General features: G+C 41.4%; 2 protein-coding genes and 1 non-coding gene across 4 annotated transcripts; 1 reads left to right on the top strand and 2 right to left on the bottom strand.

The window, feature by feature from the left end:
- Positions 1-1,023: 1,023 nt before the first annotated feature.
- LOC102197514 (transcription factor Sox-14) lies at positions 1,024-1,760 on the bottom strand. Its single transcript, XM_005720987.1, has one exon. The coding sequence runs from the start codon at positions 1,758-1,760 to the stop codon at positions 1,035-1,037; it is 726 nt and encodes a 241-aa protein (XP_005721044.1). The 3' UTR covers positions 1,024-1,034.
- A 6,824-nt stretch (positions 1,761-8,584) lies between these two features.
- trnap-ugg (transfer RNA proline (anticodon UGG)) lies at positions 8,585-8,656 on the bottom strand. The gene has a single exon. It is a non-coding gene; the product is annotated as a tRNA-Pro (tRNA).
- A 2,416-nt stretch (positions 8,657-11,072) lies between these two features.
- On the top strand, positions 11,073-20,993 carry septin2 (septin 2). Of its 2 annotated transcripts, none has more exons than XM_005720986.1 (13): positions 11,073-11,207; positions 12,008-12,050; positions 12,698-12,812; positions 14,909-14,995; positions 15,093-15,216; positions 15,444-15,578; positions 15,699-15,816; positions 16,077-16,178; positions 16,723-16,868; positions 17,031-17,114; positions 19,161-19,221; positions 19,625-19,719; positions 19,851-20,993. In XM_005720986.1, the coding sequence occupies exons 2-12, from the start codon at positions 12,027-12,029 to the stop codon at positions 19,709-19,711; spliced, it is 1,083 nt and encodes a 360-aa protein (XP_005721043.1). In that variant the 5' UTR covers positions 11,073-11,207; positions 12,008-12,026; the 3' UTR covers positions 19,712-19,719; positions 19,851-20,993. The 2 variants fall into 2 exon arrangements, with proteins under 2 accessions (XP_005721043.1, XP_005721041.1); XM_005720984.1 differs by having other exon boundaries at positions 17,031-17,153.
- Positions 20,994-21,939: the final 946 nt, after the last annotated feature.

Here is a 21,939-nt window from a genome sequence, read left to right as displayed (position 1 = left end):
TGTACATGAAGACCAGAGCTCACTGTGAGTTCTCTTTCTTGTATATTGTAGACGTGAAACAATCTTGTACCTCATACAGTTTCCATGATTCTGCTTATCACTTGGTCAACAAACGGGAGAGGAGATAAGTTCCTATTATTCGCTTATCATCACCCTGGCTCACTTTTGCTTAAACACACACACACTTACACACACGGAGTCATGCAGTAGTCAAACATGACTGGACTGGAAAATGTAATTTTGTAATGTTTGCAATGTTTGTCAGTTGCTGTGAAGTGTCTGTGATGTTTTAGTATCTGTTTGTCTTTAGTGTAAGTCTGTAAAACAGCTTATCAGGAGATATAGGTGGTTAGAGCTTAACACAATCGCAACAGTGAAGTAATTATTACAGCTCATGTGTGATGTAAAATATGATTAACAGGGTTGTGAATCACCCCCAGTGACTACAACTACCAGCTTCTGCTTAATATTATTCATCAAACAGAAACTGACCCACTGCTTTACCTGGTTTAACACAGTCTTAATGCAGTTCTAAACATACATATATAGACAGTCCCTCTGAAAACATTTATTATTCCCAATTCAGAGTACAAATCAATCAATCAAACAAAAACAGTCCCACTTAATGAAGCAGATATTCTGTGGAATAACTGTCCAAGTGTGAGAACTAATGAAAACCTGTTTTGGAAAGGGGGGAGGAGACAAGTCTATAACTTCAGCATGTTGGTCCTATGTTATGCATGTCCACTGTATTTAAACTGAAACGATTTTTCTTACAAAAGAGTAACAAATTAGCATCATCACCACCCTCCCCCTTCTCTAAATACTTTTTTTTACTCTATTTACATGGAATAAGGAGTAATACAGGGACTTTTATAGTTGTTTTTTTTATCAATCCATGATTGAAATATCTGCGCTGACACTTTAATATTTAAATGTGGTCATCTAAGCCTGAGTCTCTAAACGACCTCTTCTTCTTTCTGTGCGCAAACTTTCCCCCTCCTGCCCATGCGTCTTTATGTGTATCCAGTCTGTCACACACTGGAGCTGGGTGAAGCGTACGAGTCCATGCCGCTCTTGGTCATCCCTCCAGGAAAGAGGATATATGCCACCTGGGGTTGTAAAGTAGCTGCAGACCAGGCGCCACAGTTACACGGCATCATGTATCCCGGGCCGGAAGGCGATGGGTGAGTGTGGGTGTGCTGTGCGGGGCAGGGCAGACCCCCAAACCCTCCAGTCTGGTATCCAAAGGTGTGCGCGCTGTAGGGCACGGCGCCTGCGGTCAGAGAGTGCGGTATCTCCGCCATCCGCTGGACAGCTCCGGTGCTGAAATGTGCCACCGGCTCCAGGAGAGAGAATGAGGAAGCAGCGGAGGCGGGAGCCAGGAGAGCTCTGGCTTTATCCCCGGGGACGAGAAAAGAGTCGATGGAAAATCCTTTCAAGTGTTCCGCTGCGTCCCCGAGTAAAGACGGCAACGGGAAAACGAACCGGTCCCTCTTCAGGAGACTCTTAGGTTTGCGCCGGGGTCTGTACTTGTAATCCGGGTGCTCCTTCATGTGCTGAGCCCGCAGTCTCTTGGCCTCGTCGATGTAGGGACGCTTCTCAGAGTCAGAGAGCATCTTCCACTCCGCTCCGAGTCTCTTGCTGATTTCAGAGTTGTGCATCTTCGGGTTTTCCCGGGCCATCTTCCTCCTCTGACCTCTGGACCAAACCATGAAGGCGTTCATAGGTCTCTTGATGTGATCTAAAGGTTTTGCCATCGCAGGGACAGACGCATTAATTAAAACACCTACTGACCGCACTTTAAATTCACCTACTCCTTCAAAAAGCTCATGTTTCTCTAGTGAGTAAAATGGAAAAGTGCGAAGAACTCTCGGGAATAGCCAGAGAAATATTTTAAGCTAACACTAAGTCCAAATTGACTGAAGCGTTTACACAAAGTGGAGCTGAAAACTACATAAAGCCAAAAGCCTGGGCGTATGAATGGAACCAAGAGGAAGCTTGTTATGGAAGATGCTGGGCATGTCATCCTCCTCATCATCACACCACTGTCACGGCGGGCCAAGCCAATGGGAATGAGAGAGCGCACTGTAATCCTCTCACAAAAAAACTGACTGTGAAGGCCTACAACATTTGAGGGGCACCCCCTCTTCTCGCTCTCCAACAGTTTTTAGTCTCTTCAAATCTCAACTGAGAGAAGCAGGGATGAAAACCAGCGAAGAAGCTGGACTGCAGAAAACTAGAAGCTAAAAGGATTTGTATGAGGGGGTTGAAAGGTGCGGCTGCTTGTGGCCCTGAATGCCTCATTTGCACAATAATAATCTTCATTTCAAAGGAAGTCAGCTACCCTTATTTTATTTTATTTTATTTTATTTTATTTTATTTTATTTTATTTTATTTTATTTTATTTAAATTTTGTGCTGTCCATTCAAAGTATTCTTGCATACCTCTTTTGTTAATCCACGTTGAACCAGCTCCTATTGTTTTTAAATGCATGGTGGAAAAAACACAGTGTCTAAAACCAATGTAATCAGCCCAAAAAATCCAACTGCAGCTTGTTAATTCCCCTCAAATTGCTAAAACTTCCAGATTCCCCTCCAACACGGATGACACGGCTCTTGAAATATGGCCCTGTGTTAAACTAAATTAAATGGGAATGCCTGCAGGTCTTGGCTGGTGGGCCAAACCCCAACAAGCCCTTGCATAATAAGCTGACACCTTTAAAATGCTTCCACTGGCTTTAGTGAGGAAAGACCAGTACATTTCCATACAGGTAAGTGCTATTTCATTAGTATGCCTTAAAGATTTCCCCATATTCAGCTTGGCTGACTGTCTTTAGAAAGAAACTTGCCGGCAAGGGTCTTTGCCTCTTTGCCTCAACATCTTACTTTTGCATGCCATGGTTGTAAAACTGACAATGATTCAGACCTCAGTCCGATCTTAACAAAACGCTCCCAAACTCTCACCCTCCCTTTTTCCTGCAGTTTTCCCACTTTGCGATGCCACCCACCGTGGCCCGATCTCTGTTCTCTCCAAACTCGCTTCAACATTTGCCGCAAAATCAGTTTTTACTCTTACCTTTTACATCGCTCATTTGAATTCTGTCCAATGACACAATGCAGGTTTATTATATATCAATATGTGCGTGAGTGGCTCACCCCTCCCTCCTTCGTACTCTGTGGGATCAATATTAATCAGAGCTGTAATTCACAGGTCCTGGGTGACTCCATTGATTGTTACAGGTTTTATCATTACTACCTTATCTGATCAAATGTATGCTTCAGCTTTCTCATCTGTTATTGAAATGACATTTTTAGAAACTTAGCAGCAACTTAACTATGATTTATATGTAGTTTATGTGCATATAATTTATTATTGCCTAATATAAAAGGTAACCCTAATGGTTTAATGTATAGAATACATGTACTGTAGAGGCTCAACATATAACAGGGTTTCCAGGCCCAAAAATGACTTCTGCGAAACGGATTATACCCACGACAGAAGCAGGATGTGTTTGTCTGTGAGCAGACCTGCGGTGGTCAGCTGAAGCTCAGGGTTTAGGTTTCGGTTGCAGCGATGAATTCAGATATCATGGTACCAGCGAGAAGGGGGGGCTTTATTTCATTTACCTCCCACAATCAAAGGTGCCGCAGGCATCTTCAAAGGCGAAATAAATGGACATAAAAGATCCGATAGGGCACAATGCGTCGGTGGTGGAGATGATAAGACGTTTTCGGGGAGTGTTTTTTTCCCTGTGGGTTCCCTCGCAGCAGACGGGCTGGAGGGATAAAGTGATTGGCAGCAGGGGTCAGACAGCTGATCTGTCTCCTCATAGCTGTGCTGTTATCTCCCGTGCGGTAGGTTCAGACGGGCCTCGCACGCATGAGGCACCCGCAGCCACACAGAGACAATTATTGCTTCTGCAGAGGGACCATGTTTTAGAGAGTTTTCCACTGTTTGAGAACAACAACGTGCAAGGTAGACTGCACAAAGGGCAGCGCGGGGAAACTATCTTTGTCACTGGTATATGTCTTTTTTCTTTATCCTGCAGAAAGCTCTCTCTGTTGTTTTAGTTGGGGGGGGAAATAAAAATAAATAAAAGAAAAACGTGTATTGTGTCTGTGTTTGGAGTGACTTCTAAGAAAGGGCAGTGTTTCAACTCTGGAGAGATGATGGGGGGGAAATGGGTAATAAGAAAAACTGCCAGCAGCACAAAATGGCTGTCGTAATCCGGTTATCCCCAAGGCTCTAAAGATACCGGTCCTCTCCTTAGGAGTCTATCTTTTCTTCTTATGTCAAAACTGTCCTCTATGCACTCAGGTGGATTAAGGAGTCACACTGTAGAAAGAAATTGACAGGTACAAAAAGACCTGGGGGTGAAAAGGAAATGAAAGACGACACGGAGAGGCAGGCCAGGCACTCGAGCCGGGGAGTGTGCTGGCGTCTGACAAGAAAAGAATCCATCAAGTCAACTTAATGTTGAGGGAAGAGCAGTTTCCTGCTTATTTACCACATTAATTGACTGCATATTTATTGGCAGAGCTGATTAGTAATCACATAAGTCTTTAATCTTATGAAATAGCTTTTTAAAAAGATGAAACACTCATGGGTTTGACAGGTATATTGTTCTCTGATGTTCCAGCATAGTTTGTGTTGGGCTTAATAGAAGCTCCTCCAGGCTGTCCCTAAGAGAAGATTACATCCCGGATAGGTCATGTCACGGTGCATTGTTAAAATAAAGCCCCCACTTCGAATTCACTGTTTTAACTGGGAGTCAGTTGGCTAAAATCAGCCTGTTTTAATCGTTTAATCATGGTTCAGAGGAACCTTCTTACAGTCATTGTTGGGATGTTCTGGTGATTTTCCCTTTGGGGAAAAGGGTTTATTGGAAAATTGCATGAATGGCTTTAAAATCCTTACTACAATCTGCCCAACCTTGTCTGCTGGGAGGTGGATCAAAGCTGCTGTAAAGGCTTATTAATAGGAGAGTTTGGGCTGCTCTGACAAGGCTTGGAACTACAGCACGGCCTGATTTTACTGACTGGGTAAAGCTCGTGACGTGTAAACAACGGCTCCTTTTCAGCTCGTGAGAGCAAATGAAAAGTTGAGCTGGGGCGGATCACTTTCTTAATGATATGAAAGGTAGTTTCAGGAGCCTATAAAATATGAAGGGAGAAACATTGTTACTTGAATTTATCCATCATCCCCTCCAATCAGCCAATCAGACGACAGCCACTCGATGCATTTAGGCATGTAGACATTGTCAAGATGACCTGGTAAAGTTCAAACTGAGCATCAGAATGTGGAAGAAAGGTGATTTAAATCTCAATCTCTGCCATGACATTCAGATGGTAGCGTCATAATTTGGTGTAAAGAACATGAATGCATCAACAGCTCAGGCTGCTGGTGGTGTAATGGTGCGGGGGAATGTTTTCTTGGCACATTTTGGCTTCCTGTAGTACAAACAGAGTATTGTTAAAACGTCACAGCCTACCTAAATATTGCTGTTGACCACGTCCATTCTTTTATGACCACTGTGTACTCATTTTCTGATGGCTCCTTCTATCAGTGCACCATGTCACAAAGTTCAAATCATCTCAGTCTGGCTTCTTGAACAAGACAGCGAGTTCACTGCACTTAAATGACCTCCACAGTCACCACATCTCCTTTGGTGTTTGGTAGAAAAGGAGATTAATATCATGGATGTGCAGTCCAGCCTAGTACTAGTGTAGCCAGTAAAGTGACTCGTACATGCATTTGGGCAGATGTATGTTTCTCAGTACTTTCAGCCCAAATCCACAAATGAATTAAATAGATTAAGCTGTGAACTCCCCACCCCCGACCTAATTACTTAAATAGTTTGAGTTTCAGTGACTTTTCTACCATCTCTCTCTCTTTTTTTTTTTTTTTTTTTTGCTGATCAACAATTTTAATCAATTTTTAGTCAGTTAATGTTGTAGCTTTCTAAGTGCATGCACCGGGGAAGTACCATTGTTCTCTGTTTGTTGAATTGATTTACAGGTCAGTTCCTCAGCCTGTGATTTTTAAAAAAAAATACATTAATATAATGAAAGCTGAGACACCATAAGTGCAGTGGGTTGCTGGGTTAATGTGTATCATTGTGTCAGTATAGATGGGTCTGTCTAATGTAATGTTATGTTCACTGTAAACAGATAAGAAGGCATCTTAAAGTGATTTACCAATGCTGTTAATACTAATGCTGGTAGTCATGCAGCCTAAAGAGTTTATGCATGAGAAGTAATGAGCAATGGTGTCATTTCAGTAGTGGGAATAATTATTTCTGCCTAACATGGTGGAATTACAGCACTCCACTTTGATGTAATAACTATTTCAAAACCAAAATAAATCTTGGATCAATATCTTAATATTTACGAACATCTACCACAGATATTCTACTTTATGCCCAAGATACAGTAATCGTGGCATCAAATGGATTCAGACTGCAAAACAAATCAAATAAACCTGTCATGAACTTTTCTCTTTTCTGTAGACCAAACAATGAATAAACTCAAAAATACATTAGCAGTTTAATTGATGGTCAAAATGAAATTCCCATAAAAATGGGGAAAGTTTGCGTAATAAATCAAAATGCTGAGCTTGTAATCTCAGTCATCACTTCTATCAACGAACAAACTCAGCAGAGAAGAGTGGGAAAATTACAGATTTATTGACAAAAAGTCCCCTGTTTACTTATTTATTTTTAAGATCTCAGTGAAGGGTCGAAGTAGCAGATAAAGATCATCATATGGAGAAACTGCTCGGGTGCTTTACCACATTAATCTGCCGTGCTTTGCTGGACATCAGTGTGCGTGATCTGAGTGTGCACTGATGGTGTTTGAGAAAAGGTAAGCTGAGTTTATCTAAGGTTCTGTTTTTTTCTGCTGGTGAATTTGTTTCCATCTGATGATGTGGAAAGCTCTGACGCACAGACTTAAAATTTTGTCATTTCAGCTGCAAATAAATACACTGAAATCCCGAAACATTCAAGTCTAACAAGAGTTTCTGACACTTCTGAGCGGCCCATTAGGAAACGTTTCAGCGGGAAAATCCCCAAGATTTTCAGTGCTCCAGGGAGGATTTCACTAAATCTTGTGCTTATTCTCATGATACTTAGGAAAAGTAAAGCGGTTTTAATAGCTTTCCCCTGACACATTGATGGTAGAATATGCTTTGGCTCTGTGGCAGATAGCTTCAATCCGAGGTCGACGGAGAGGGGGGTGGGGGATTGGCTCGTGTCTGCCTGCCAGTACGCTCTCATAAGGCCCCATCTAAACCAAATTAATACACTTCCTCCAACATCTGAGGATAAACCTGAAGGCCACATTACTGTGGCAGCCCCTATCAGCCAGCTTGTAATACAACCGAGTCAGCAGTCAATGAGATACATTTGCAACCAGGCATTTGTCAGCGACTCAGTGCCATGGAGGCAAGAGATTTAAAATGTCCTCCAGTAAATTAAGTGCTGCTTGAAAAGTGAAAGGTGCCGGCTAAGCAGGCAGCTGCTTACTTTAAATAACACTCTGGTTAAAAGGCTGTGGCGACGGTGGAGAGAGGAGAGGAGTGCTTGCCTGGGTTAATATTGTTGACAGAAAATGTTAAACATCTGTAACATATCTATGTAGATATGTTACAGATGTATCTGCTACTGTACATGTGACCAAAAACCAGAGAAGAATTTGTTTCCCTGTTTGTCTCAGATTCTGCTATGAAGTTTGTTTTCCACTGAAAAAACATGATGCTGAGAAAAGAGAAGCTGTGGCTCGTTACATGGATTTCTCTTGTTTGCACTCTCTCACAGGAACTTTTATTCTTATCCAAAGCAGAACTTTAGCTTTTTGCCATGTTGTCGAGTCGAGGAAACAAGCACATGAAATATATTTTTAAAAAACTTCATAAGACGCCTCATCTTATGAAGCCAATATATATGACAGACTGAGCTGCCACTAAGGAGCTTATAGAAATAATGGAAATAGTGTAGTTTCTGTAGCGATGATGTGAGTGCTGTTACAGAAAGGGAAACAGGCTGGTATTTCCCAAGATGTCTCCTGGACTCAGCCTAAGCAGAGGAGTGGCTTTCTTGGGTTACATTAAAAAGGGGAGAGCTGAGGTGTTGGCACAATGTAAGGTTTGATAAGCTGCTACTACTGGCTGAATACAGAAAGACAGCCTTCAATCCACATGAATGTTTTCTAAACTACCTTTGTTTGTTTATTTATTTTAACCAGGAAGGCATTTAAAATATATTTCATCTAAATTTGGTTCAAATGTGTATTCATGACATTAAATTTTCTAAATGATGTTTGAGAAATGTTTTCAAAAACAGTATTCGGCACACCTACCTGCAGTACTCGCAGTAATCCACAAGAGATCAGTATATCGCTGAGTGATAGGAGACTCAGGAACGTACACACACACAGCCCGTGTCTTTTGAGAAAAAGCCTTATTACTAATATCAGTTACTTTAGAACATTATTAAAAACCAAAAGTTTAACGTAATACACGTCTGTAAGAAACTGTGGAATGGTGCGTCAAAAATAATTGTGATTTACGGCACAAAAACAGTGGGCTCGTCCGGGATTTGAACCCGGGACCTCTCGCACCCAAAGCGAGAATCATACCCCTAGACCAACGAGCCGCATGCAGAGGACGGAAGAAGTATAATTTATAAAATTTAACAATCACAGTTGTCAAACTTGGTTTTTACCAAACGTTCTATAAATTCACTATCTAGCATGTAACATGTAACCTTTGCTTAACATTCATGTAAGAACTAGTTCCTGTTAGGTAACGTTACTTTAGCTCGGTGACCCACAAGCATGTCCAGCTACCAAAGTCATAATTAATTGGATTTGACACATCATTGATTAGGTATGACTTAATTGAACTTCATTACGGAAGCCATCGGTGCATTTTTGTTCTACATTTAACATGAACTGGTGTAGCTGTAGCTGTGTGCTGGAATGGGCAATATGACTTTGACATGATCCTGGACATTTGCAGAAATGTGCAATTAGAGCTATCACATCATTTTCATCAAACCGTGATCTCTCTTTTTTCTTTTTCTCAAAGGTTCCATAAACGAGATGTAATATGGAGTCTTCCATTAAAGATATCAGTGCGTGACTGCATCAGGCTGTAAAATTCTGTCAAAAAAATGTAACGAATCCCCATTTGTAAGCAGGATATGCAGGATATGATTCTCGCATATTTCATGATAGCCTTACATGTGCTGCAAAGACTTTATGTTGTGACTAGTGAGAAGCCTCCTTTTGAAGCAAACTGACACAAGATAATCGGCGATGTTTTCCTCTTGAACCTATGATCGGTGTGCTTCACTGTTTATAGGAACAGTTTAGGAATCGTCGGTATAGAAATGTGACCCTTCCCCCTGAGAGTGCACCCAGGCTTTACCCAAACACCCAAAGTGCTATCAGATCCTCTCAGCCTGTAACTGTAGATAGAGAAGTTAGACAACTCAGATAGATAAATCAGACAACAGTTATTTATGTGAAAGCCATTTTGTTCAGAAGAAAAAGATCAGGATTGTCCCAGCTTGACTGTGATTGTTTACATTTTTAAGCTACATTCCAGTGTTATTCAGACAGCTCTGCAAGCAGGGACTGGTATTAATGAGTAATTGATTGTAGTGCCATATAAAGTCTGCTTATAACTTTCATTATTTACTGATTCCCTTACAAGGACAATCAGCATTGTTTAACGCGATCTCTCTCAACACTATCTAATAACAGGAGTTTCTGACTCAGTTGTGCAACAGCTGCATTGCATTAGTTTGGCATCATTGAGGAAAACATACCAGCAATGACAAGTATTTGAAACAGGCTGACACATGGAAATGTTTCTCAGTTTACACCCCTATCTTCAAAATAACCTACATTACCCAGTCTCCTCAGTCTAGAGGGTCTGCTGTTAGGTAACATAACTGAGATAAGGAGATGGGCAGACAATAGCGGCATATTAATCCCATTATTAACATCGGTGGGAATAACTAGAAGTTATGCTGATTCCTTGAAGCTGCTCCCCATTGGGGGAGAACTAGAGTGTGAAAGAATAAATATCTGAAAACATCACAAAAATATATCTTGCTACAAAGCCTGTCTCTCACAAGATCTTCCACCTTCATGAAACCTCAGCTAATGAAATTGTAGATGTTTCACAAAATGTAAAATATTTTATAATTTATTTACGTTGGATTTATTAACTTTGGATGGTTTGGACAAGTGGAGAGGAGGAATAGTAGGTATAGCGGACAAAAGGCCTCAGTTCATGAGTGTAGTGAAGGAGGACCTGCAGACATTGGTGTGACATAAGTGAAGTCTAGAGATAGGGTGAGCTGGAGGCAGATGATCAGCTGTATGGTGACACCCAATATGTGCAGGTGGAAGAAGAAAAAGACTTCCCTATGTTGAACTTACCATAAAGGCTCAATCTGAGCTGCATCACAGACTGGACTATATTAATAATTCAGGGTAGCTCCTACTTATTATATCCCCTTTGGGAGTCTAGTCTGTTAATAACCCCCATGCTCTGTCTGATGGGCTTTTATCTTTTATAATGCACTTCTAATGGCCGATCTTGTACATGACACAGGCTCCTGCTGACTCACAGGGGCAAAGTCTTTTTTTCTTTCTTTTTTTGTCAGTTTCAGACTTCAGTGTTTTCGGTTCAATTAAGTTTTCGTTAGAATCTGTTTATTTTTTCCAGTTTAGTTTCTATAAGTCTGAACATGTTAAACATTCACCGTAGTTTTCATTAATACGAATGTTAGTTTAATCCTGTTATTATATCATAGAGGACATTTTTCAAGGGCAAAATTAAAAAAAAAATAGATCAGGTAAGTCTTTTATTAACCTATTCTTACTGAACATCTGCAGCAATGACTTAACTATATTGACAAACACAAAATAATCTTCCTCTCTGTTTTTATTATTTTTATTTATCTATATTTTCTAAAGTCTAGTTTTTTTTTGATTTACCTTTTTGACACCTAGTTTTAGTTAGTTAGCAGTCTCAGTGGCTCGGCTGAGGGCTGAGCCTGCTGCGCTCCTCTCGCCCAGTGCATTGTGGTCTGTGTGCTAAAGGAAGCTGCTGCAGCGGAATCTGAAGAATTTGAGGTGTCCGCCAAGTCTGCTGCTCATCGCTCCCTGTACTTCCATCTACTCTGCAAGGTAACCGTGTACTTTTCAGCATTTAACCAGTTATTTATCACCGAGTGTGTCGGCGCCGTCGCTGTTAAAACGACGAAGCTAACATTAGCTTATTTGATTTCCTGCCCGGCTAGTTAATAGTAATTAAAGCTTAGCTTAACAGTGTCCCGAGCTGCTAGCTCTTGCTGCTAGCTTGTTAAACAGCGTTCAATTGACCGTCGATAACCGGGAGGTTTGTTACCGCTATCGCAAAATTTTAAAATACCCGAAGCTGGTTTATTAAGTAATATCAGTCACATTTAGAAAATCGGAAAATCAGCTGACTTGTAATGCTAACTGAACTAAACTACCTCGGAAACATATTTAGTTAATTAACCGGAAAAGAAATGCTCGGTTATATGCAGAGAAACCGTCTTCTCCCTCGTACTGTGGGTGTGTTTCTCACAGTTTCAGTTTATTCAGGGGGTTTCGAATAACATACAACAGCCTACAACACAACTAGCAAAAGAGACCGATGTGATGGTAATTACAGAAAGGTTGGGTTTGAAGGCTTAAGCTTCATCTCTTCCCTCAGATCATAGAGCTGTAGTGGGATGCAGCTGTAATGCAGACACCTAGAGCAGGAAAGCAGTTTTTTCTGTGGTGAGACACATCACTCTCACAAGCCACTCCGAGCAAAAAACAGACTTCCTGTCTCTCATACTCTGAAGCCTCTGAGTATGTGACTGCATGAGTCCAACCCCCATTTTAGAAGAAGGGTGAGAAAAGATTTTTTTGTGTTGGTTGGTTTATATCTGTCTGTTTTTTGTCTTCTCTTTCAGCCTAAACAAGGAGGAAAACATGTCTCAAGCTGACAAAATGAAGGTAAATCATATCAAACAAACAAACCAACCAGTTTTTCTATCTGAACCAATAGGCATGCTGTAATACTAGATTCCTGCCTGTACTTCAGTGACTGCCTACTCCATTGCAGTAGCTTTAATGGTAGTGAAAAGGAAACACAATATGCCCACTGAGTTGAAACTTCTTGTTTTTTAGGCATTGATATTACCGTCCTGTTAATGGGTACATTGTCTGCGTGCTGCTCATTATCCTCATGACTCACTCATGCAGTTTTCTTTGTACTGAAAGGGCTAAGGGCAGTGTAAAAACACACTGCTTATCAAGCTCGCTCATCTTGACCTTCTTCCTGAAAGGACAAGGAATGGAGGCTTTGTCCACCTTATAAACTGAATAAAGAAGGTGCTGCTTTGCAGCCTGGCTAGCTGCAGGGATTGGTAAATGGCTTCCTTTTGATGAGCTGCGTGTAGAAAATGCTGGATGAATGGGGTGGTGCGAGATCTTTTGGAAATAGCCTCTTAAATAACCCCGTCACAGTCAAGCCTGCTCAGTGATTTAAGCTCGCTCGCATATAATTAGCTGTCGCCTCACATTTATCCTGCTCAGTTTAATCAGAAGTAATAATCATTTTACACTCCTTTCTTTTTACTTTTCCTCCCTTTTCGCTACAGCAGGGGCAGTTCTCAAACCCCGAGACCCCGGGGTATGTTGGATTCGCCAACCTGCCTAATCAGGTTCATCGAAAATCTGTAAAAAAGGGCTTTGAGTTCACCCTTATGGTTGTAGGTGAGTGCGCTAATGCTTTTCCCACCACATTTTTCTTCTTGCTGTGACGTGACGCTGTTTTTTTATTTAGTCTGGAAAATGATCATGTATCTCAGTGATAAGAATGTTAAAGCTAGAGTAAACACGGCCACTTTGTGGAATGCATTTTGTCTTTTTTCGCTCATGTTATTGGGTTAAATTCATGTTGGGATCTTGGATGCTCGCTTGAACAATATGCAGTTTTTGCAGTCTGAGCTCTTTTTGACTTCCGTAGCTTTTTTCGTTTGTGTGTCACGAGCACACCGGTTGTTTTGTGTTCTATAATTCGTAGGCGTGCACTTGACTGTCTTACTGTGCATGAAGTTTTTTTTTCTGCGCAGACGTAGTCATCGGTAAAGCTGCTCAGCTGATGTTGGCAGCAGTGTAAACTCTTACTCTGGTTCCTGTGACTGGGTGAACCCCTGTGCTTGCTGGGAATGGGGGAGGGTCGAAGCTCCCCTCAACACTGCTCATCCTTCTTCTTTAAAATAAACCAGAGAGGAATGTAGCCTGTGTGCCTCCAGGGACCCATTCAAACAGTGGACAGCGAGGCCTGCTGGTTCTTGTAATGCAGTAATATACCCTCTGTTTAAACCCCCCCCCGTTATTAAATTAAATCAGTGTTTTCCTGGACGAGCGGCTAGATGCTGCTCTTCTCCACGTATAGAAATAATAATGTTGCAATGAAAATGAAAGGCATTGATCTCTGTAGTCTCTTCCTTTCCCACATGCACTTGAACTTGCAGTGTGCATAATAAATATGTCAGTTTGCTCCCTTACAAGACCTCCTGGCAAATTGCCACTAAAGAAGACCTCAGTAAATCTTTTGTCACAGCCTGGCGAGAGCAGCAGTAGCAGCTGTTTAAGACTCTGTGTCTGTGCTCAACTTCTGTTTTTAGCTGGATGTAACCAAGAAACTTAAACAGTAGTTTCTTGTCTTTACGGTTGCTTTGAATCTTTTTTTCCAGACAGCAGGCAGAGTGTTAGACTGAAGCGATGCGGCAGATCAGATCAGATGTTTGTGTGGTGTGCAGGAGGTTTTTCTTGGCCTGATTATCAGACTGAGTTACTATTGTCTTTCACTTGAGGAACACCTACTATTGGTATTTGGATGCATGGTTTAAGTTTTGTCCTGTAAAGACATTGATACTGATGTGTAGTTCATTCATAAATTATATCGACTGAAGCATTCAAATAACGTCATTCTCATTAAATACAGTTTGTTTACCCTTTGTTTATTTTATTAAAGAGCTGGACTAATATAGTTTTAGAATCACATCAGTCCTTTCCCCTGTGATAGACTGGATACCTGTCCAGGGTGTACCTTGCCTGTTCCCCATAACAGCTGGGATAGGCTCCAGCTTCCACCTGACCCTGAATTTGAAACGTCATAAAGAAAATGGAAATTTCACCACACAATTGGTGTCATGTTTCCTGTTCAGCCTGCTAAATTTGGAATTCTGTAGATTTCTATTTGGCTTTTGAATGTCAGGTCTCTTTTGTGTAACCTCTCTGGTCAAATTGAGGTTCTTACCCTTAACTCATGAACAAACTCGTATCCTTCCCAGCTTCTGACAAGGTTTCAGCCACCTGACGGCTGGGGAAAGATTAATGCTGAAGTCAGATTTAGAGTTTGGTTGATGCGTATTTCTATCTTGTGTGAGATGCAGTGTGTGTTACACACTGCGTTTCCTGCGGCGCACTGAGGACGTCTTTGTTCTTTTGGTTGAAACTGAGCTCTGCATTAGACGAGCCCTTGCACTAACCAGAGCCTGACTGTGCATTTGTAATTATTAGCATTGTGTTAATGCTAATAATTACGGGCCGTGGTGGTCAGAGGGCCCGGTGGCGCCAGTGTCCGGCAGCCTCGCCTCTGTCAGTGCGCCCCAGGGTGGCTGTGGCTACAATGTAGCTTGCCATCACCAGTGTGTGAATGAATGGGTGGATGACTGGTTGTGTAAAGCGCTTTGGGGGCCATAGGGACTAGTAATGCGCTATACAAATACAGGCCATTAACCATTTAACCATTATGCAGCCCTCATTTACTTGTGACAGCTTTACCTTCCTGTTATCTAAAGGTGAATCTGGACTTGGAAAATCCACCTTGATCAACAGCCTCTTCCTCACTGACCTGTACCCTGAGAGAGTCATTCCTGGAGCAGCAGGTAAAACACACACACATTTACACGCTGAAAACACATTGATGATTAATTTTTTGTGAAGCAGTTTGAGAAACCTACATTTGATCTTTCCCTCTCGTAGAAAAAATAGAAAGGACAGTTCAGATCGAGGCATCCACTGTAGAAATCGAGGAGCGAGGAGTGAAGCTCCGCCTCACTGTGGTTGACACACCAGGATACGGAGACGCCATCAACAGCCAAGACTGGTGAGAAATCATTGTAGGGTGGAGGCTGATGAGTAGATGAGGTATTTTTGGATTTGAATTGCTATCTTATTCCTGTGATCTGTGAGTGGTGATGACCCACTAACGTTAGATGGCTCAAAATAACACTGTAGAAATCTTAAGGATAGGAGAGAATCTATTATTAGCCAGGCTTTGTGGTTGCTTTTGCTCAGTATAATTTCTAACTTTTTCTTTTTTTGTCCATCCAGTTTCAGCACCATTATCAGCTACATTGATGACCAGTTTGAGCGCTACCTCCACGACGAGAGCGGCCTAAATCGTAGACACATTGTTGACAATAGAGTTCACTGCTGCTTCTATTTCATCTCCCCACTCGGCCACGGGTGTGTCCTGCTATGCCCGCTTGCACAAATACTGTATAGGCCTAAGTCATTACAGTGAAGGTCCTCTGTTCACGCAGATTCTTTGTCTCTCGTTGACCCTCTGTTTCCTGTCCCTCCAAGCATGAAACCACTTGACGTCCAGTTCATGAAGGCCATTCACAACAAGGTCAATGTGGTTCCTGTCATCGCTAAGGCCGACACACTCACCCTCAGAGAGAGGGAGAGGCTCAAGCGCAGGGTGAGGACGCCAGAGTTACCCATTGTTCGGGGACTTTTTCCATTTCCTGACTTGAAGAGTAGTTACAGTATCATGTTATCATACTCACTGCTTTATCCATCGGGTGCATCAGAATATTGCAGGTACTACTGTATCAGCTGATCCTGAGAAATGTTTCTGAGGATCGTTATCTCGTGTCTGGAATCAAAAGAAAGCAGAAGATCATCATCAGTTTAACATAACTGCCAATAACTGTTGTTTTACACTCTCGTGTTATCAAGATTCTCGATGAGATCGACGAGCATGGCATCAAAATCTACCATCTTCCCGATGCTGAGTCAGATGAAGATGAAGATTTTAAAGAGCAGACGAGGATCCTCAAGGTACTGACTTCATTATCTGTGCACGATTTCAACCTTGGAGAAAGGTTTCTTTCTGTCTTCTTCCTACGCAAATAGCGATGGGAGATTTGAACAAAACACAGTTTCTATCTCAGTGTTTTCTGTGAGTCAACTTGTGAGATGGCACGTGTGCTTACAAACAAATGCATCAAAATAAACTCTGGGTCAAGGTTCAGTGTGTTACCCGGTGAAGACCACAAAAGCAAAGAGGAAAGCTATCAGACAGCCCTTTCCAACAAATATTAATTTTTTTGTAAAAACAGTAAGTTTATATGTCATAAATGCAGGATTTGCTGGTTTAGTTGGTTGGTTAGTTAGGGTGAGGTGGTAGACAACCCAATCCTACTCTCCTGGTCATCTTGTGAAGCTTTGATTATTCACTTTAGAAGCTTTGGTACTCGTTTGGGACAGCTCTGCTTTTGTTAAACTTCCAACTATCAATTTAGGGATTGGTTTTAAGTATCATAATTATCCATGGTGTGTGGTTGAAACATGATAAATATGAGCTACTGCTCCTCTTCTCCAGGCTAGCATCCCATTTGCAGTGGTAGGTTCCAACCAGCAGATTGAGGCCAAAGGGAAAAAGGTCAGAGGTCGTCTGTACCCTTGGGGAGTGGTGGAGGTGGAGAACCCGGAGCACAATGATTTCCTCAAACTGCGGATCATGCTGATGTGAGTGGTGAAGTTTGTGAGTTGACAAAACTGTGTAGATAACGTAGTCACATTTTGAAACTGCTGTAACCAGACGGCCTCCGCCTGCCTTTGGAGGGAGTATGGCGGTGCCTGAGCTCTCTGCAAATCTGTTTATTGTTTGACTTTTCCTCAATCCCACAGAACCCACATGCAGGATCTCCAGGAAGTAACCCAGGACCTGCACTATGAGAACTTCCGTTCGGAGCGCCTCAAACGGGGTGGCAGGTTGTCCTCCCATGGTTACATTCTGCCTATGTCTCCTGCGTACGTACTTCCCTGTCTGCTTGCTTTTCTGCACCTCCCCCTCCTCAAACAGCAAATCTCTGAGCTGTGTATACATTTACATCCAGTATTGTGGAAAAAACACACACACACACGAGGTGAAACTTAACAAAACCCAGCTAAACCAACCAGAAAAGGAAAAATAAAGAGTTATTCCTGTTCATTGGGTAGTCCGGTCATTCATTTCCTTTTTTCCAGTATCAGTTCTGTAGTACAGTAACTCTAACCCGTGATTTTTGCATGTGAACTGTAACAGACTGTAGCAGAGGTAGTTGGAGGTGAATTTAGTGCTGTTTGCTTTAGTGGGTTGTTTTATCTTGTGTGTAGCAAATCTGTGCAGGTTAGAAACAAGATTACTGTGTGTGTAGCATTTAACATAGTGTGGGTAGCTCATTATTTAACCCCTAACGTTGACCCAAAGGACTGTTTTTAGACTTTTCTTCTAAAGGCAACACAGAATAAGGGAGTGGTTTTACTGTCTTCATATTTGCCGTGCCATCTGTCCAAAGATGGTGTTTGGTGTTGAATTGCCTTATTCCCAGTGAGTGGACTGATGGAGGTACTGTTTTATTTTTGGATTTTCTTAGTTTGGGGGAGGTCCTGCTCTTCCCCTGACCTTTGCACCCACTGCTTCTCTCTTGAATCTTCATGCTTTCACCTCTGTGTAGTTATTTGTTGTAGCTGCCAACTCTTCTCTGACAAACCTTGTCCCTGCAAACTAGGGCTGCCACGATTAGTCGACTAGTCACGATTATGTCGACTATTAAAATCGTCGACGACTAATTTAACAGTCGACGCATCGTTTGAAGCTTTGTAAGATCACAAAGGACGCAGGAATGAGTAGTAGGATTTAAGAGTGTAATAACGGACTGAAACAGAAGATGGCAGCACTGCATGTACAAGGATGCCAGCTGCCGTTAAACCCCTAAGAAGAAGAAGCTGTGTCCCAGAATTCATAGCGCAGCTGTCAACAATGGCGGCAGCTAGTTAGTTTTAACTTTACTCTTATTATTCTTTCTGGGTCACAAAATAAACGTTTAACATATTTTCAGGCGAGAATGTAGCTGTGTAAACCTCAAATATCTGCTCAGTTTATCTAGACACCGCATATTTTCAAAAGCGCTCCGACGTTTTCGGAGACGTCTGTTACCCACTAGCTCGTTAGCTAGGCGGGGGCAAGGCTAACTAGAGCCGTGAGAACATCGGACTCCCGGCAAATCGTTTTCAAACCCACCGCCGTCTTTCGCTAGTCAGGTTAAACATATATATATAAGTCACTTAGATAACTTAAAAATGTTATTGTTTGGCTTTCTTTAGTATTTTATTTGTTCCTGAGTAAATTGGTTTGGCTGAGATTAAAGTTATAGTTTTTGCACAGCTAAAACTGTCAAGCAGACAGCTGATTATCAGAAGTGTGAGACGCTGGAGAATATACTCCGGTGTCCTGTTATATTTTAGAAAGCAAGGAGTTTATTAAACTTCACCGAAACAATCTATTAATTTTTAATGAAATTTGCAAACTACCATCTTGTCTTTATTTTTAGTTAGCACAAACACTTCAAGCTGTAAGCTAATGATAGTTATATAAGACCAGATGCTGCTGGTGCAATAAGCTGTACGTCCAATGGATGATGATCTGATTAGTCGACTAATCGCAAAAATAATCGGTGACTAGTCGACTATCAAAATAATCGTTTGTGGCAGCCCTACTGCAAACAAAACTAACCGCTTTTCTACTTCCTCAGTGTGGCTTTTGTCGTGTTTGCTTAACGCTGCTTAAAATGGCAACACTCTCTCATGCAGAGAAAACACAGTTTCTCTGCTGACTAAATAATCATGCTTCAAAAATCACTACAAGAGCATTTATAACCTGTCTCCAGTTGTGTATTTGCTTTAATGATTATCTTTTTAATTGTGTCCTGCATAATTAAGTCATTGATTTTTGCAGCGCACAGCATTGCAGTAACTATAGTTGTGTCTGTAAAGCAGAAAGGGACCTGAGCCGGAGGAAATGGACAAGGATATGATCCTGCAGGAGAAGGAGGCTGAGGTGAGATATTTCAGACACTAGACTACAAGCGTTGTTTTCAAAGAAATGTGTTGTTTAGGTTTCCTAAAGAAAGTTTTTGGGCCAAGATAAAGATGAGGCACATTTATTGCTTGTGTTTGTGACGGGCAGCCAGTCAGAAGATTTGTTGACTGTTGCGAACAAGGAGGCAGGTTTTAAAGGGAGAGGAGATGAAACGGCATATTTCAGACAGGGGATGGAGTGAGGGTGTGCACCAAGGTCCAGTTTAAAACAAATAAGTAGACAACCTTGCAGAAACAACAAACAATATTATATGATAGACTCTATAGAAACCCCCCCCCCCCCCAAAATGCCTTATGTCACTTCAAAGTCGCAGCCATGAGAGTGTCCTGATTCACACCTTTTGATGTTCTGTGTCGTTCAGCTGAGGCGAATGCAGGAGATGATTGCCAAGATGCAGGCCCAGATGCAGAAACAAGGAGACGGAGAGGGAGAAGGCCAACATGTGTGAAACTGATGGTAAGAGGCAGACCTGTGGAGACCCGAGGGCAATTCTGCTGCAGACGCATTATCAGTTATTTTACAGCGTGCTAGATTTCTTCAGATGTCCAAATATTAATATTCTTACTTTTCTTTTTTTTCCGGATTAGATATTTGAGCCACTGCTCGAGTTTGACCAGAGAGATGGAAAAGGTGTAAAGCTGCCTGGTCATGACTCCTCTTGCTTGCCACTATTTTATTATTATTATTTTTGTAATTTCAGCTCCACATGGGATCTGGAGTCTTTTTTTTTTATTTTATTAAATGCATACAGTAAAGTATATTCAACAGTGTTACATTTATATATTCACACACGGTTCCATTTTTTTTTTTTTTTTTTTTTTTTAATTGTACCACTTTAGAAGAAATCTTTTACTGAAATGAAGTCATATGACCAATATTTTAAAATGCTTGCATATTTTATATTGGGAGATAGTTCTTTTTTTTTTTCCTTTTGTTTGCTGTTCAGAAAACCAAAGTATTGCTGCTTCTATGCGAAGACTTTAGTGCTGAAGCGTCTGTCGGAGCACATGCTAACACATGCTCTGTGAAGGAGTGTCATTGAAAGAGAGAACTGTAGTAGCAGACGTAGCTGAAAAACCTCTTTTATTCCATTGTTACATGACTGTTTCAATGTTATTCCTGTCAGGAGAAAACATTATTTAACAATTTATGAGTTCACCATACATGCTTGCCATTAAATGGAACCTGTCCTGCTCAGTATTGATGTTAACCCGCTCATGTGCATGCGATTCTCAACCCATAAAAAAATTATGATAAATTTTAGGGCAGCGTTTCATCCATTTGTGCTTTTCTCAGTATGTTCAACTGCCTTCGAGTGTGGTTAAGCTCCTTTTGATATGAATTAAACTGTGATCCAGAACCTTTTATAGTCTTCCCCATACGCCAGACAAATGAGGCGCGAGGCCTCTTTGGTGCTTTCACTTAACTAAATGCATTTAGTCCTTCACGTGTGTCGTCCTCGGTGTAAAGTGAAATCATGTGACAGGAGCAGTGAGCGAATTTATTGGTACAGTGAGATTTAAGAAGTTGAAACTTCTACCTGTCCCTACTGCTGAACGCTTTGTGGTTTTAGCGACCGCAGAGTTTAAAGGCGACCTGATGAGGTCAGTGTAGCCAACGATCCCCTCACCAGCCGAGATGTGAGTTCTGACATTCCTTTGTGCTGTTTGTACCTGACAGATTTTGTTCTTGATACATATATTGTAATAAAAGTTTTATTAAGTATCAAACATTTTTTTTTAGTCTGCTTTTTTTTTTTTTTTTTTAACATTTCCCCCCTACCTTTTTTGTTTTTTTGTTTTATTTCTAAGGGAGAACAGTTCAAATAATAAGATTTAAATAACAGAAAGAGATGTGGGTGTGTGTAATCACTGCGTTTGTGTGTATACGGAAAGACAATGGACACAGTTTCAATCATTTTTGTGCAAGATTTAACGTCTGTGAGAATAACTTGCCAGGTAAGTTTGCAGTGTTAGGGAAAATCAGGTGACTGCCTGATTACCGTTGGCTGAATTTAAGCTGCTTGTGTTAAAGCATTTTGCCAGATCCCATTTACAGACTATGACTAGACGAAAGCAGCCATGAGCCACAGAGCGATTGGTCATGCAACACTTTGTGAATTTAGTTTTTTTAATTTTATAAAGAAAGGTATGCCTCAGAAGCAACACAACTCTGCTGATTACTGATTCTGGGTGTATGATACACTGGATCTTAGACAGGCAACACTTCCCATTGAAACCTAATCAGTGCCTGCTGGTGTTCAGTTAGACCATAAACTTTATAAAATTAGAGGAGCCCGAAGCTGCTCGTCATGCACATCAGGTGATGCTCTGCTACGTGTTTTATTTCAGTGAGATTAATTACCTCTGAAAGAACCACCGTGATTCTGCCCTCACAGTAACAGGGTGTCACTAATTACTGAGATACTGTGAGATATAGAGGTTAATTACCAAACCTCCAAGCTTATATTCCCATGTGCAGCAAGAGGCGTGGAAACTGGATCAAATGATAGTGTAACAAGATTTTTTTTAAATAGAAGATTACTTTTAAAACATTAATGAAGCATCTGCAGCACTGGACTAATGTGAACCTACAGGGAGTGCAGAATTATTAGGCAAGTTGTATTTTTGAGGAATAATGTTATTATTGAACAACAACCATGTTCTCAATGAACCC

The sequence above is a fragment of the Pundamilia nyererei genome, unplaced genomic scaffold (genome assembly GCF_000239375.1).
Source record: "Pundamilia nyererei isolate P.nyererei 1_Seehausen unplaced genomic scaffold, PunNye1.0 scaffold00004, whole genome shotgun sequence".
NCBI classification, from domain to species: Eukaryota; Metazoa; Chordata; class Actinopteri; order Cichliformes; family Cichlidae; genus Pundamilia; species Pundamilia nyererei.
This window is presented reverse-complemented; position numbering and strand designations above follow the sequence as displayed.

Coding starts and splice junctions, on each gene's coding strand:
- LOC102197514 (XM_005720987.1), bottom strand. CDS start 1,760: ATGGCAAAACCTTTAGATCACATCAAGAGACCTATGAACGCCTTCATG.
- septin2 (XM_005720984.1), top strand. CDS start 12,027: ATGTCTCAAGCTGACAAAATGAAG. Junction 15,817..16,076: donor GGGAGAGGCTCAAGCGCAGG/GTGAGGACGCCA, acceptor CGTGTTATCAAG/ATTCTCGATGAGATCGACGA. Junction 19,222..19,624: donor TGCAGGAGAAGGAGGCTGAG/GTGAGATATTTC, acceptor TGTGTCGTTCAG/CTGAGGCGAATGCAGGAGAT.